Source organism: Leucopleurus acutus (genome assembly GCF_964270905.1).
Source record: "Leucopleurus acutus genome assembly, chromosome: 20".
NCBI classification, from domain to species: domain Eukaryota; kingdom Metazoa; phylum Chordata; class Mammalia; order Artiodactyla; family Delphinidae; genus Leucopleurus; species Leucopleurus acutus.
The window spans coordinates 18,862,628-18,877,701 of record NC_139162.1 but is presented as its reverse complement, the minus strand read 5'-3'; the positions used below and the strand labels follow the sequence as shown (position 1 = coordinate 18,877,701).

Below are 15,074 nucleotides of genomic sequence, written 5' to 3'. Positions count from 1 at the left end.
CTAGAGCCCGTGCTCCGCAATAAGAGAAGCCACCGCAATAAGAAGCCCGCGCACCACAATGAAGAGTAGCCCCCGCTCACTGCAACTAGAGAAAGCCCGCTCACAGCAACGAAGACCCAACGCAGCCATAAATACATAAATTAATTAATTTAAAAAACCAAACCAAAAAAACATATACTAGAGAGAGTTTTTTTTATTTTTCTATTTTGTTTGGTCGTGCCACATGGCATGTGGGATCTTAGTTCTCCAACCAGGTATCAAACCCATGCCCCCTGCAGTGGAAAGTATGGAGTCTTAACCACTGGACTGCCCGGGAAGTCCTGGGAGATGAGTTTTTAAAAACAGTGTGAGGGGGCTTCTCTGGTAGCACAATGGTTAAGAATCTGCCTGCCAATGTAGGGGACATGGGTTCAAGCCCTGGTCCGGGAATATCCCACATGCCACAGAGCAACTAAGCCCGTGCACCACAACTACTGAGCCTGAGCTCTACAGCCCACGAGCTACAACTACTGAGCCCACGTCCCACAACTACTGAGCCCACGTGCCACAACTACTGAAGCCCATGCACCTAGAGCCCATGCTCTGCAGCAAGAGCAGCCACCGCAATGAGAAGCCTGTGCACCACAAGAAAGAGTAGCCCCCGCTCGCCACAACTAGAGAAAGCCTGCGTGCAGCAACAAAGACCCAAACCAGCCTAAATAAACAAACAAATAAATAAAATAAAAACAGTGTGAGGGTCTGGGCTGACATTAAGGTGGCCATGAGCTCCTTAGGGACCTAGGGATCTGACTGATAAAGAGCTTAGGGCCCAGAGGAGGGAGGTGCAGGTACAGAAGGGACAGCAGATATGCCCCAAATCTTATGTCCCACAACAGGTTCCATGCTCTGAGCAAAGTGTAGACAAGCTGAAGAGATGTAAGGAGGGCAGGTATTCAGAGCAGACAGGCAGAACTGGGCCTGGCTCGGAGAGGCAAGTGAAACAGGGCTTGGGTAAGGACTGATAGCCCATAACAGTGGCCCCTGGGACTCTGACAGCAGAAAAGTCAAGAGGCAGGAAATAGCTGGAGTCAGAGAACAGAGTGGGGAATGAGAAGTCATCTTGAGACCTTGGCCTTGCCCTCCAGCAGCTAGCTCCTCACAGGCTGGATATCAGCAACTGCAGCTAGGTGGCTATGGATTTCAGGGGAGAGTTTTCCCGGATGTGCACCTGGGTCAGCTCTGCATCATCTGTGCTATGCTCTTGGCTGCCCATTCTAGGCTGTGGCATCTGACGGCCCTGTTGAGGAATGCTGGCTCCTGCTCACTCAGTCCCAGCCACAAGTAAACCCCATTTCCACCCAGGTCCCCTGGTTTTGCCCGGGCTCATCTCCTGGAGAAGCTACAGAGGGATGTGGGGAGTGGCAGCCACCTTTTGACTGTCCCGCAAACCAGGGGAAGTGAGCCTCCTACAAGTTGGGTTCAAAGTAAAATGCCCAACTCCCTTTCCTGGCAAGGTCTGTGGTCAACCTGGCTGGTAGGGTTCTGCCAGATTAGAGACCTCTGCAAACCCAGGCAGGCAGGCCCAGCAGTTAGGTACCACCTCAGGGCCACTTTGGCCATGGGTTCCACTCACTCGAGGGCCAAATAGCAGTCAGCCCTACTAGGGCAAGGTGTCAGAATAGCCAAAGTTCCTCTCTCTCTTAGTTTCTAATCCTAAGTTCCTATATGTGTACAGTACTACTCTTCAAGGTATCCTCCAGAGTTCTCAAGACCTCCCAAGGACTGCTGCTTCTCCTGGGTTTCTGATCCTAGTTGACAGCACCACTAATCTAGCCACTTTACCATGTTCCCTTCTTTCCAGTGCACCCCATCTATCACTAAGCCCTGCTGCGGCACCCCTAGTCCTTTGCAGGCCTGTTCTCCACTGCCTGCACCCATCACCACGGCCACGGCTCATGCCACCTGCCTCTTCCTCAGCCCTTACTCCAATCAGTCCCTCCTTCTCAGTTTAACCAAAGGGGATTTTTCAATATAACTCTGTCCAGGTTGCTGTCTATTAACCACAAACAGGCCAGAAGAGATCTGACCCCATCTGACTCTGGCCTGTTTACCTCCTGTACTAGAGCAGCCCTCACTGTTGCTCCATAGCAACCAGTGCCCTGCAGAAGGGCCAGAGAAAGTCTGGGCCCAGGCGACAGGCATGCAAATCACTACCACTGTCAAGTATGTACTAGGGCTCCTCAAACTTCTCACTGACCCTAAACCTCGCTCCAACGAGTGTCACACAGGCCAGGAGCACGACCACGACATTGCTGCTCTCTCAGCAGTGACCCAGGCTCGATAAATGCTGCTGAATGGATGGATTAACAAAGGGACCACTTCTATACCCTCCGTTCCCCTTGCAGGGCTCCGATGCTAGGAAATGACTGCAGTTGCCTTGAGCTCAGCAGAGGATCTACAACACTGCTTTGGCTTCAAAGCCTCTCACCAACCAAAGTGGTTCCACAGGGTAGACCCTCCAAGGTCCCCTATGTACCCACCAAGGCTGTGGCCATTCTTGGTGTAGAAGCAAGTGCCATTGATGAGGTTGACGCAGCAGCCAATCACGTCTCCTGTAGTGAATGTGGGACCATAGGGCTGGCCAGTCCCAGAGGAGCAGAAGGAATGCCCATCATCACCATGGTAACCATAGGAATGTTTATCCCAACCTGTGGGGGAAAAGAGAGCAAGAGCTGAGGTGAGGTACTTGAGAGAAAAACAAGACAGTCACAGAAGCCCACCCAGGTCTGAGCTCCTCTCCCCAGCCTGCTACCACCTCACCAGCACTCCTGCCCTCTCACAGAGCCAGCTGTGGGCAGGGTCTGGCTATGCAACATGAGCAGTGAGTTCAGCAAGTCACTGCCCTGAGGAGTTGAGGCAGCCCTACTGAAGAAGGAGCCCAAGCTGTGGTTGACAGGAACCAAAACCATGAGTGCCCTGGAAGGGACTTACCAGAGGGCCATGAAACAAGGAGGTGGTTGGGGAAAGCCTCATGAAGGAGAAGAGGCTTGAACTGAACTCTGAGGTGTATCATGGTTGTTGTTTTTCTTTTTTTTTAATTTATTTATCTTATTTATTTATTTCTGGCTGCACTGGGTCTTCGTTGCTGCGTGTGGGCTTTCTCTAGTTGCGGCGAGTGGGGGCTACTCTTCATTGAGGTGCGCAGGCTTCTCATTGCGGTGGCTTCTCTTGTTGAGGAGCAATGGGCTCTCGGCGCACGGGCTTCAGTAGTTGTGGCGTGCAGATTCAGCAGTTGTGGCTCGCGGGCTCTAGTGCGCAGGCTCAGTAGTGGTGGTGCAGGGGCTTAGCTGCTCCGTGGTATGTGGGATCTTCCTGGACCAGGGATCGAACCCGTGTCCCCTGCATTGGCAGGCAGATTCTTAACCACTGCACCACCAGGGAAGCCCCTGATGGCTTCTCTTTGTTGTGGAGCACGGGCTCTAGGTGTGCGGGCTTCAGTAGTTGTGGCACACGGGCTCAGTAGTTGTAGCACACGGGCTTAGCTGCTCCACAGCATGTGGGATCTTCCCAGACCAGGGCTCGAACCCGTGTCCCCTGCATTGGCAGGCGGATTCCTAATCACTGCGCCACCAGGGAAGTCCCATGGTTGTTGTTTTTTTAATGTTTTTTTTAACTTAAGTATAATTTACATGTAATAAGAGTCTTCCTTTTTAATTGATAGTGGAACAAGTTTTAACAAATGTTACCACCACCACGATCAAGGTATAGAACATTTCCATCACTCCAAAGAGTTTTTCCTCATGCCTCTTGGCAGTCAATTCCACTCCACGCACCCCCAAGTCTCCAGCAGCACTGATCTGATTTGTTCCTATGGTTTTGCCTTTTACAGAATGTCATATAAATGGAATCACAGAATTTGGAGTTTCTTGTGTCTGGCATCTTTCACTTAGCATAATGCATTTGAGATTCATCCACATTGTTAGGTATACCAGTATTTTGTTTCTTTTATTGCTGAGTAGTACTCCACTGTATGGACATACCACAGTTTGTCCATTCACTAGTTGATGACATATAGTTGTTTCTAATTTTTCGCATTATGAATAAAGCCAATAAATATTTGTATATAGGTCTTTGTGCAGACATATGTTTTCATTTCTCTTAAGTAAATACTAAGAAGTGGTACTGCCACATCACAAGATAAGTGTATCTTTTACTTGATAACAAACTGCCAAACTGTTTTCCAAAGTAGCAGTACTGTTTTGCATTCCCACCAGCAATGTATGAGTTCACAATCTCACCAGCACTTGTTACTGTCGGTTGTTTTGGTTTTTTCTTCTTCTCTTAGACATTTTAGTAGGTATGTAGGGGCTTTAATTTGCATTTCCCCAATGTCCAAGGATGTTGAGCATCTTTTCATATACTTATTTACCATCAGTTTATTAGAAAATTATTGAATTGTCTATTCAAATTTTTAACCCATTTTTTTAAAAAATCAGGTTGTATATCTTACTGAGCTATAAGGTTATAGATATATTTTAGATACAAAATGTGTTTTGCAAATATTCTCTCCCAGTCTGTAGCTTGTCTTTTTCATTTTCTTAACAGTATCTCTCAAAGGCCTGCTGGGATTTTTTTTCTTTACCACTTTTTTTTTTTTTTAATTGGTGTAGAGTTGGCTTCCTGCTGGGATTTTGATTGGGATTGTGTTGAATCTACAGATCAATTTGGAGAGAATAGATAGCTTAATAATATTGATTATTCAAATCCATGAACATGATATACCTCTCCATTTATTTAGGTCTTCTTTAATTTCTCTCAACAGATTTTTAACAAATTTATTTCTAAGTATTTCACTTTCGATATTATATATATATTTTTAATAATAACATTGAATTTTTAAAATTTTATTTATTTATTTATTTTTGGATGTGTTGGGTCTTTGTTGCTGTGTGCAGCTAGTTGTGGAGAGCCACAACCACTGAGCCTGAGTGCCACTACTACTGAAGCCCGCGCGTGACTGGAGCCTGTGCTCTGCAACAAGAGAAGCCACTGCAGTGAGAAGCCCATGCACCACAATGAGGAGTGGCCCCCACTTGCTGCAACTCAGGAGGGCCGTGCACAGCAACGGAAAACAAAAGCAGCCTAAATAAATAAATTTAAAAAATAAATTTATTTTTAAAAAAAGAGTACAGAAAGTGGGGCATCCTTGAGGGTCAAAGAATAGGTTCTATTTTTAAAAATAAATAAAATAAAATAAAATTAGATTATGATAATGGTTGCACAACTCTGTAAACATGTTAAAAACCACTGAACTGTACACTTTAAAAGAGTAGATTTTATGGTATGTAAATTTTATCTCAATAAAGCTATTAAACACACATGTATTTGATTTTTTATATATTCATCTGGTATCCTGCATCCTTGTCAAACTCACCAATTAGTTCTGGTAGCTTTTGTGAAGATTACAGTGCCCACTGGGAAAGGGTTCCTAAGCAAGAAGCCCCACTTCCCACATACAAAGAACATATGTGTAATTCAGAGAAAGCCAGGAGCACCAGAATTCAGGCTAGAGGCCTGAGTTCTCGGCATGGAGTCTCCCAAGATGGGCTATTCTGCTACAGTGCCCTGCAGCTGCTAGAAACCCAAACTTCTGCTCCAGTGGCCTGGGATGCCAGGGATGGTGGTGAGGCTCTCTCTATGCTGCTTGACCAGCACAGCCTTCCCTTAAGCCAAGCCCACTGCTTACCACCTCCTGAGGCCATGTGGCTGTGGGGGAAGACTGTCCAACAAAGCCACTGCCCATTCTAGCCGTCCCCAAAGAGTCCTTGTAGACAGACTGCTTGCTGTTCCTATGGTTCCTCTCAGAACTATGCCCACCGCTGCTGACAGATGCTCACTGGCTCCTCCCTTTGGCCAGTGCGTCAGGGTTTGCCAATGCTTGCCCCTTGAAGATTTCTGTAACATTCTTTGTTCCTCCCCTAGCATACTGCTCACCTCCTTGATCAATTCTGGTTCCTGCTGAGCCTCTCCAATCACCAGTCACTGTTCCTGGGACTGTCCCTGTCTCACTCACCGCTTCCTAACTCTTCCCCCAACCCCCACCATCAGGAGTCGGTGACACAGGTGTGTGCATATACATGTATGTGTGTCTGTGTGTAGTGACTAGTTCCAGCCCACTTCTTTCTCACACAAGGATGATCCTGTGTGACAGATCATTTATGCAGATTTTACTGTCTAGAAGGCAAAAGACACACACTGGAAGGTTTTCTTTTTTTCTTTTTTTTTTTTTTTTTAGCTTTCTCCAATTGAAGCAGTAGGTACTTTTTTTTCTGAAGCAGTAGGTAACTCTTAAAAAACTAATACAAATGTGGCCATCTGATTTATTAAAGCTAGAGAAATCATCCGGAAGAACTGTTTCCAACTTGGTCAGTGACTCAAGGATATCTGGGAGCTATTTTTGTCTCAGTGTAAGGGAGCTGCTCAATAATGATCACCAAAACAACAGATGCTTACATTTTCAAAGACCTAAAATAAAAATTAAAGTATTTTTGAATACTTTTCTTCAAAAATAAACTATATAATTATTTTGACAAACCTACCATAGAATTTTTGGATTTTTAACTCAAGCTACTCAAGCTATAAATATGGATTTTAAATTTTTAAAAACTAAAGAACTCAATAAAAAAACAAAATATTTATTTAGAGTCAATTCAGGATTCACCATCACCTCAGTTTGGCTGAAAAATAGACACATTTTCCTGTTTTGTTTTGTTTTTCTTCAATTTCCAAATGATTTGTCAATTATATAGATTTGCCCAGAGGAAGAAAATTCATAGTCCGTGTGACACACTGAATAAGGCCTCCGAAAGATGTCCTAGGTCCTAATCTCTAGAACCTGTGAAATATGCTAACTTGCATGGTAATAAAGATTTTGCAGAAGTGATTAAGTCAACGCTCTTGAAATGAGGAGATTATCCTGGATTATCTGGGGGCAGGGAGGGTAGGATAATGCAATTATAGGGGTACTTGTAAGGGAGAGGCAGAAGAGTCAAGTCAGAAAAGGTGATGTGACGGTGGAAGCACAGAAAGAATGAAAGATGCTATTACACTGCTGGCTTTGAAGATGGACGATGGGGGCCATAAATCAAGGAATGTAGGTGGACTCTAGAAGCTAAAAAGGGCAAGGAAATGGATTCTCCCCAAGAGCCTCCAGAAAGACTACTACCCTGCTGACACCTTGATTTTAGGACTTCTGTCCTCCAGAACTGTAAAATGATTATTTTAAGTCACTACTATTGTTACAGCAGCAATAGGAAACTAATACAGTCCACTATGGCTGTAGAAGAAGTTTCTGAGCATCTGGAATGATCAGTGCAGAGACCCAACACCTCAGCTACTTGTCTCTTGTTCGTCAAAGTACTATGAAGTTAAAAGCTTTTCAAAGAAAATCACAGAGCTGTAATGTATCTTCAATTGAAGCTATCATTTCATAGCCAATATTTTTTCCAAACACAGTTAAGAGCCTGTGTGTGCGTATAAGGTATATATGTATGTGTTTGAAAGGTAGCTTGTGTTAAAAACAGAATGTTATTATACAGCTCATTTAGTAACAGTGGCTGCAGCAGCAGCAGCAGCCTGGTTTAAGACCTCTGTGTTGGACTTCCCTGGTGGCACAGTGGTTAAGAATCCACCTGCCACTGCAGGGGACATGGGTCGAGCCCTGGTCCGGGAAGATCCCACATGCCGTGGAACAGCTAAGCCTGTGCGCTACCACAGTGAGAAGCCCACCCGTAGCAACGAAGACCCAGTGCAGACAAAAGTAAGTAAATAAAATGAATAAATTTTTTAAAAAAAGACCTCTGTGCTATTTTCCCATCCTCTGGAAAGAACATGCATCATCCAACTGTCATCAATTAGTTAATAAAGGCCTACTCCATGGAGATGACAAAGTGAGGGTGGTGGGTGGTGTGAAAGGAGCAGAGAAGACATTAATATATAAGTAAATCAATAAGCAAACAAGAAAACACCTGGTAGAGGAAATGTGCTCTGAAGAAAACAAAGCCAGATGATAGGCTGGAAGTGGGACTGGGAATGAGGACTGACCAAGATGGAGTAGTCAAGTTAGTCCTCGCTGAGGGCTGACCCCTGAGCAGAGAGGTCTGCTTGATGAGAGAATCAGAAGGAAGAACTTTTGGGGTCATGGGAATGAGCTCAGCATGTCTGAGAAACAGAGCCAGTGGGGCTGGATCTGAGTGAGACTTAGGAAAGACTGGGAGCAGAGGTGACAAGGTTTGCTGGATGTGGGCACTGATAGTATGAGGGGAAGTAAGGATGACTCCCAGGTTTTTGTCCAGGCAAATGGGTGGATGGTGGTACCATTTACTAAGAGACAGGGAAGATGGGCAGAAGGAAGAGATCTTTAGGACACATTAAGTTTGAGATGTCTTATTAGACATCTAAGCAGTTGGGTGGCAATACGAGGCAGGTGAGATGACTGTGGCTCATCCCAGATGTGGCAGGGCTGCCATGGGAACACTCACTAAACAAACAGTGGTGTGGACAGAAAACTTAAAATGAAGTCATTGGAGGATTTTCCTATGTGTTGTCCTCACACAATGGCTTTCTGTTTTTCCTCTGGAAGAAAAATTCAGGCTAGTCAAGGACTAGAAAGGGCAGAACAAACACAAGAGAAAGGCACCAGAAGCCCAAAATAGATGAGGACATGTTAAAGGGCACAAAGTTACTCTAAATGGATTCAGTTACCCCGCCTTCAATGAACCTTCTCCCCAGGGCTTGAGAAGCTGTATAGCAGACAGAAGCTAGTACTACCACGGCCATTCTTGAGGAATCGGGCAGACAGAAGAAAAACTACAAGGCCAAGGCCTAACTGCTGTTGCACATTCTGCAGTGAGTCTGTTTTTTGTTGTCAGTCTCGGGCTAAGGAGGGGGGTTTGCCCTCTGTTAGAAAGAAAGACTGTAGTCCTGTGTGCCAGGGTAGCCAGTGTGGCCTGAAGGGCCCCTGCAGCCTGGTCCTGGACATAGCACTGTCCCTCCAAGATGGTAGGCTCTGGGCAGTCACTCACCTCCTCAGACCTTGGTTCCCTTCTCTACAAAATGAAAGGGGAGCAATTAGACATCATTGTCAAAGGGCCCTAGGTGTCTACTTGTAAGAAACATTCCAAGACTCCAAACCAATCAGTAAGTATGGTAATCCCCATCTGAGGGCTGAGAAAGCTGAGGCACTGAGAGGCTCCACAAAGGCCTGTGGTCCTGCAGATTACACTCTCAGAAGCTTGGGTCTCCTTTTTTTTTTTTTTTTTGGCCAAGCCACGCGGCTCGTGGGAATTTAGTTTCCCAAACAGGGATCAAACCCGCATGCCCTGCAGTGGAAGCGCAGAGTCTTAACCACTGGACCGCCAGGGAAGTCGCCGGGTCTCCTATCTTCTGAGGAACATTCAAGTAAGCTCCAAGCAGGTACCCATGAGGGTGAAGACAAAACCTCCTCCTTCCTGGGGTGGCCCCAACCAACTGTAGGGAAGAGGAAGATGCTTTAAAGGTAGAACAGCATGAGCTCCTGAAGACTGGGCTCCATCAGAACAAACTTCAGGTAACCCCTACAAGGTTTCTGGACCCTAGGCTTGGTCACCTGACCAGTACTACTCCCTGTGGGTAACTGGCTGGGTTCCATCAACTTTTGAGAAGGGACTGGGCACAAGTGCCCCAGGGCTGCAAGAACAAACAGCAGGAAAGGGGAACAAGGAGTGCCAGGATTTGTCTTGCCAGCTCCCCTTCACTGGGGGATAGCACTCCTTTTCCTAAGAAGTAGCTCCTTCCCTGTGCCAACCCTGTGGCTTCGGTGGGGACTGCCAACCCTAGTTAGCCTCCTCCCTGACCCAAGCTGGACCAGTAAGAGATCTTCCCGGAATTTTTGTACAAGGGAGCTGGGAGGAGAGCGGGTCTCAAAGCTCTGTGCTGTCATTGTTCCAACTTCATGTAGAAAGCCAGTTTGACAGACTAAAGCTAATAAACAGAAAGCAGGGACTTTTAAGACAGGGACAGAGACAGAAAGAAAAGTCCCAGACACCATTTGAGTCCCTAAGACTTCGCTCCTCTGCTTGCCCTGAGGTATGGCTGACCAAGTTGGTTAGAGATGGGATTCTCTACCTTGAAGCAACCAAAGTTCTCTGACTAAAGGGGCCACATCCAAGCATCTTTTTCTTTACCTTGCATAACATGTGGCCCACAGTAGGTGCTCAAGAAATGTATGTTGAAATGAAAAGGGAAATGGGTCAAGGGCTGGCAGGAAGCCTGAAGTACAAGACACTGGGGTCAGACCATGCTGACATACCACCATGGGCAATCCTGGGCTTGACTGTGAGTTTTGTTATCGTGATTTTTCTTTTCAAGCAAAGCAAAGGAGTTAGAGCAATCTGCCTATATCATGCCCCCTTTTACACAGACTAATAGTGAAGCCACTTCCAAACCTTTGAAAGAGGCTGCAGACCTGGCTCTATCCCTGGGAAAGTCATTTAACTTCTCTGGTCTCAGTTTCCTCATCTATGAAACAGGGCAGGTGATGCAAATATCCCTGCCAGCTCTAGAAGAATCCATGGTTCTTAGTCCTCCTCATTAAGAGAGTCTAGCAACTATGGTCTTTCCCATACCTCTGCCTGGGTAAGTCTCCCTTCCAGCCCCACCACCCTCAGCTTCAGGACAGGACCTCCTCCAACCCCCTATTCCTTCCCTGGAGTCAAAGTCAACAACTTCCTAAGCGTGAGTCCTGGCAGGATAAGCAGTCACCCATCCCTGGATGGGCCTGGTGTGAAGCTGGGGTGATGTGCCCAGGAATTAGAGTTGTCACCCTCACCACAGGGCCAGAGCCAGCTGTCTCAGAGGACAGTGGGATGTGAGGGCCAGAAGAAAATGAGGGGGCTCCGCTGCCCTACACAGCTATCAGGCCCTGTAGGGAGACAGGTCCAGGTGGCTCTGGGTCAAAGGATAGCTGGTGCTGCACGATAGGGACAACACTGTGACAGAGAGTGCCACCCAACTAACCATTCTTCCCTCTCCAAAGAGAATAAGCCCTGTCACTCCCAGAGAGAATGGATGGATAGCCAGCCTGGTGCCCACATCGAAAAGCCTATCCCTGCCACGTCAGACACCTATCAGATGCCAGTGGTGCAAGGAGAAGCCACGCCAGGAGGCTTCAGGCCAGGAGGCAGGAGGCCCCAAGTGCCCAGTTCAGATGCTCTGGCACCACCCACTTCCCCCTCCATCATCACTCAGAGGGGAACTCCCAATCACAGAAGTATGGGGGTGGCTGAGGAAATGGCTCACCATCTTGGCACTCCCAGATGCCATCCCTGGTTACAGTGTCCTCAAGGTGGGAGACTCCCTATAGGGGTGCCAGGGACTCCAGCATGATTGCTCCAAGAGCTGCCCCATGCCACTCCCACCTGGCAGGACACGTCAAGGGCCTCAGTCCCAGGGGAACTAGGAATGGAGAGGACTCCTACTTCTGAGTAGAAAGATTTCCACATCATCAGCACATTAGCACAGAAACCTGGAAGGGGACTGGTGCTGCGCCTGTCCACTAGGTTCTAGTCCTAGCCCGCAAATGACCAGCACACAGGGTCCAGCTCAGGCATCACAAACTAGCCTAAGCGCTGATCCCCATGCCACCAAATCAGCCATCTCTCCCCAAGAAATGGATCCTGATCATCACTGGACTTTGGGATCAGAAAGACTTGGGTTTGAATCCCAATTCTGTCTCTTCTTAGCCCTCTGAGTTCCCTTGGCTGAACTCTTTCAGGGTTGGTGGAAGATTAAACGAGAATGGACATGGAACACCAGCCTACAGGAGGCACTCCCTGGCAAGTTTCCCTGCCCTCTCTGTCTCTAACATCAGCTCCATGGTCAAGCCGGGCACTTCGGACTTCCTGCTCCTTTCTTTCCTGAGGGAGCGAGCAGAGTGGAGCTGGCTTTCCTAACTAACAGCCTGCCAACGGCAGCCCTAGGCCTGTTCCACTCTTACTTGTCCCCAGTTTCCTGGGGAGGTCATCTGGCCCTCGGAGCAGTCGGCAGAGTTCAACAGCCACGTCATTCATGGGGCTGGCTATGGAGGGAAGGCGCTGGGCTGGCTGAGCCAGGGTGCTTCCTAAACCTGGGGTCACTGTGGAGAGAGCACATATGTCATAGGAGACCTCATGGCAGGGCTGCTTCTCAAGGATGGTCACTCACTCAGAGTCACCACTCCCTGGAAATCCATCAGACAAATGTTTTCCCCATAACCTCAAATATCTTAAAAAATCTGTTAGGACCCACTGCCTGGAGCAGCTCGACAATGGATAATGGGAAAGCAAAAGAGATTCTCTCATTCAGCAAACTCCGTGTGGTGGCATCAGGAAGTCCCGTCATAGTACTCACAAGACTGTTACCCCAAGTTCTAGGAACCTTGGGACCAAGGAACAGGACCAACACAAGCCTAAGGTGATGCTTCTGGCAGCTCCAGGCCAAAGGGGCCAGGGGTGCCCTGGAGGGTCTTCTCTTTATGGTAGTTCAACATGAAAGCCAAGGCAAAGAGGGCAGGAGAAAAAGGCTATCTCTGCAGATAGCTGTGACACCAGGTAGAGCCTGCCCTCATAGCGGCACCCAGGCCCTACACTGAGATAGATGTCAGCCTGAAGCCATGGGCAGGGTGAGGGACTGTACAGCCAGCACCTGCATATAAAGGGGCCTTCTACAGGTCATATTCCTCCCCAACCCTGACAGAAATAGATACCTGATTGCCAGGAGAGGCCCAGGGACATCCAGGGTGGGTCTTGCTGGGTCTAGCTAAGACATGGCTCAAGTGGCATCTGGCACATTTGGCAGGGCTACCTGCCAATGCCTCAGGCTCCCAGAGAACAGGCTGGGTCTGTCATCCATGCTCAATCAGGCTAAGGAAAGGGGTGAACTGTCCCCCTAAACTGAGGTACAACCTCAGCTCCCAGGCCTTGGTATCTCTCCTCTGGGATTGGGTTTGGCTTGTCCTTATTTCCACTAAGGTCCTTTCAAAGTTCTGGGGAAAGTTAGTGGACAGATGACCCCTGGTAATGTAGGCGCCTGTGACTTTCCACACATACTGCCAGATCCTGAGAAATGGGCATGCATAAAACCCTTCCCAAAAGAAGGCCCAGTGTGGTAGTCCAGTATTTCCAGGACCCCTAGATACGGACTCCCTCAAGGAGGCAACAAGAGGTTGAGCAGTAACTGGTCCCCACTTAGCTCCACCCTCATGTGGCCCCAGCCTCCAGCCACACCAGACGACACTTGATAATCTCTGTTTTCAGAGACTGACAAACTCAGGTTTCAGAACTGGCTCTTCTGCTGTCGATGAAACCTCTTATCTCAAAGGACTTAACTTGCCCTGAAAAACATAGCCTTAAATCCAAAAATTTTACCTCTGTGCTACAGAGAGGTAGGAGCTGGTATCTGGAAGAAGAAAACAGGATACTGTAGACAAGAAATCCCCAGGTCCAGGAATAATAACTTATTTGTTATCTTAGCTGCCTCATTTCAAAAGGCTGCCAAGGAGCCCTGATACACTGTGGTAATACAGCTCTCCCTGTGGGTGAGGTAAGAAAGGCCCATGGAAAAGGACCACGGGCTTAACTGGCCACAGGGCCAAGGGCACTGCTGGCCCAGAGAGGAGCAGCAGGGAAACAGAGGGCCTCTTACATGAAACAAGCTCCATAGTAGGGACTGGGGAGGGTCCTGTGGCACAAACCATTAACCCCCATGTGAACCACCAGGAGTTTGGACCAGCTACCTGGCCCTTGGGCCCAACTACCAAACCACCCTCTGCCTGGACTGCCCAGTAGAACCTGCTGCCAGAGCTACAAGACCTCTGGGTTTCTATCCCTCCACTCCCACCCAGTCATTTCCTAAGGACATTTCAAAGAAAGAACAGAATGAGAAAGGCAACAAGGGGTTGGGCAGCACCAAGCACATAAACCCCAACCTATCTTCCTACAGCTGGGCAGGTCCTGGGCAGCTGTTCCAGTGGCTTCAGGGAATCTCCTGGCTGCCCCCCTTTTCCAGGGAGGGCTGCCTCAAGGTACCTTACAGGCGTGAACTCAGGACCATCACGAGTCAGCTTCTTCCCTTCACCAGCCTCAGGCAGTACTCACTTGGGAGGCCTGTACAGCGCCTACAATCAAGCCAGGGTTGCTGAGGCCTATTCCCAGGCGCACTGCCGGGATTAGGAGGAGGTAACCCAGACACCCAGTGGCGCCCTGATAATTCAACCCACTCAGCTGGAGAGAAGCACGACTTCCCTCACGGAGGGAATGAGCAGCCCCACGGCAGACCCCTGTGAAGCAACGTAGATCCTAGGTGAAAGATGCTCCAAAGAGAGGTGGTGGTCAATGATGAATACAAAGGGGGCTCATCAGCTGTGGGGAACAAGGGTCTCAGCCCACATGGAGTGGGACAGAAGCAGTCCCCATTTGGTGGGTACAGACTAACAGCACTTCCAGACTACTGGAAACCCACTTACGTGTCAGTAATCTCTAAGACATCTGCTGCACAAAGCCACCTACTATTGGTATTTGCTCTGAGCAGACACCTTATTCTGCATATCCTTAGGAGGATAGAGAGGAAAGATATCCAACACTCAGTTATTTATTGCCACACCGACAGGAGCTAGCCTCTGCCCTCATGAACCTGGCATGGACCCTCAGGGCTCTGCCCTGATCTCTGCTATCTGCTGTTCCTTTCCCATGGCAAACACAGATATGAAATATCAGCTGTTTGCAGAATGTGTCCCACCCAGTAGAAGCAGGCCCCAGCCACAGGGATTAGGACACAAACACTCCCATGGGTGTGCTCCTAATAGCTCACTCTGTTAGTAAGGTAACAGTCTTAATAAGGTCAGCTCCAGGGAGAGGAAAAGATGCTCACTTGATCATGACCCATCATGTGGAATGAAAGCAGACAGTCGCCCTGCCACCCCTTCTTGCCCTACCACTACACCCTCCCCTCTCACCCCCACTGAGGCCCAGCTGCCAGGTGCCATTTGCTTCAGAAGATATGCCCCCCATCCCCAATCCCCA

General features: G+C 48.2%; 1 protein-coding gene across 1 annotated transcript in view; it reads right to left on the bottom strand.

Moving 5' to 3' along the window:
- RANBP10 (RAN binding protein 10) overlaps positions 1 to 15,074 on the bottom strand; it is a 64,230-nt gene that overhangs the window by 13,064 nt on the left and 36,092 nt on the right. The window contains exon 4 of the mRNA XM_082862297.1: positions 2,520 to 2,687. Coding sequence (XP_082718423.1) covers positions 2,520 to 2,687 — 168 coding nt within the window. The remainder of the gene's footprint in view (positions 1 to 2,519; positions 2,688 to 15,074) is intronic.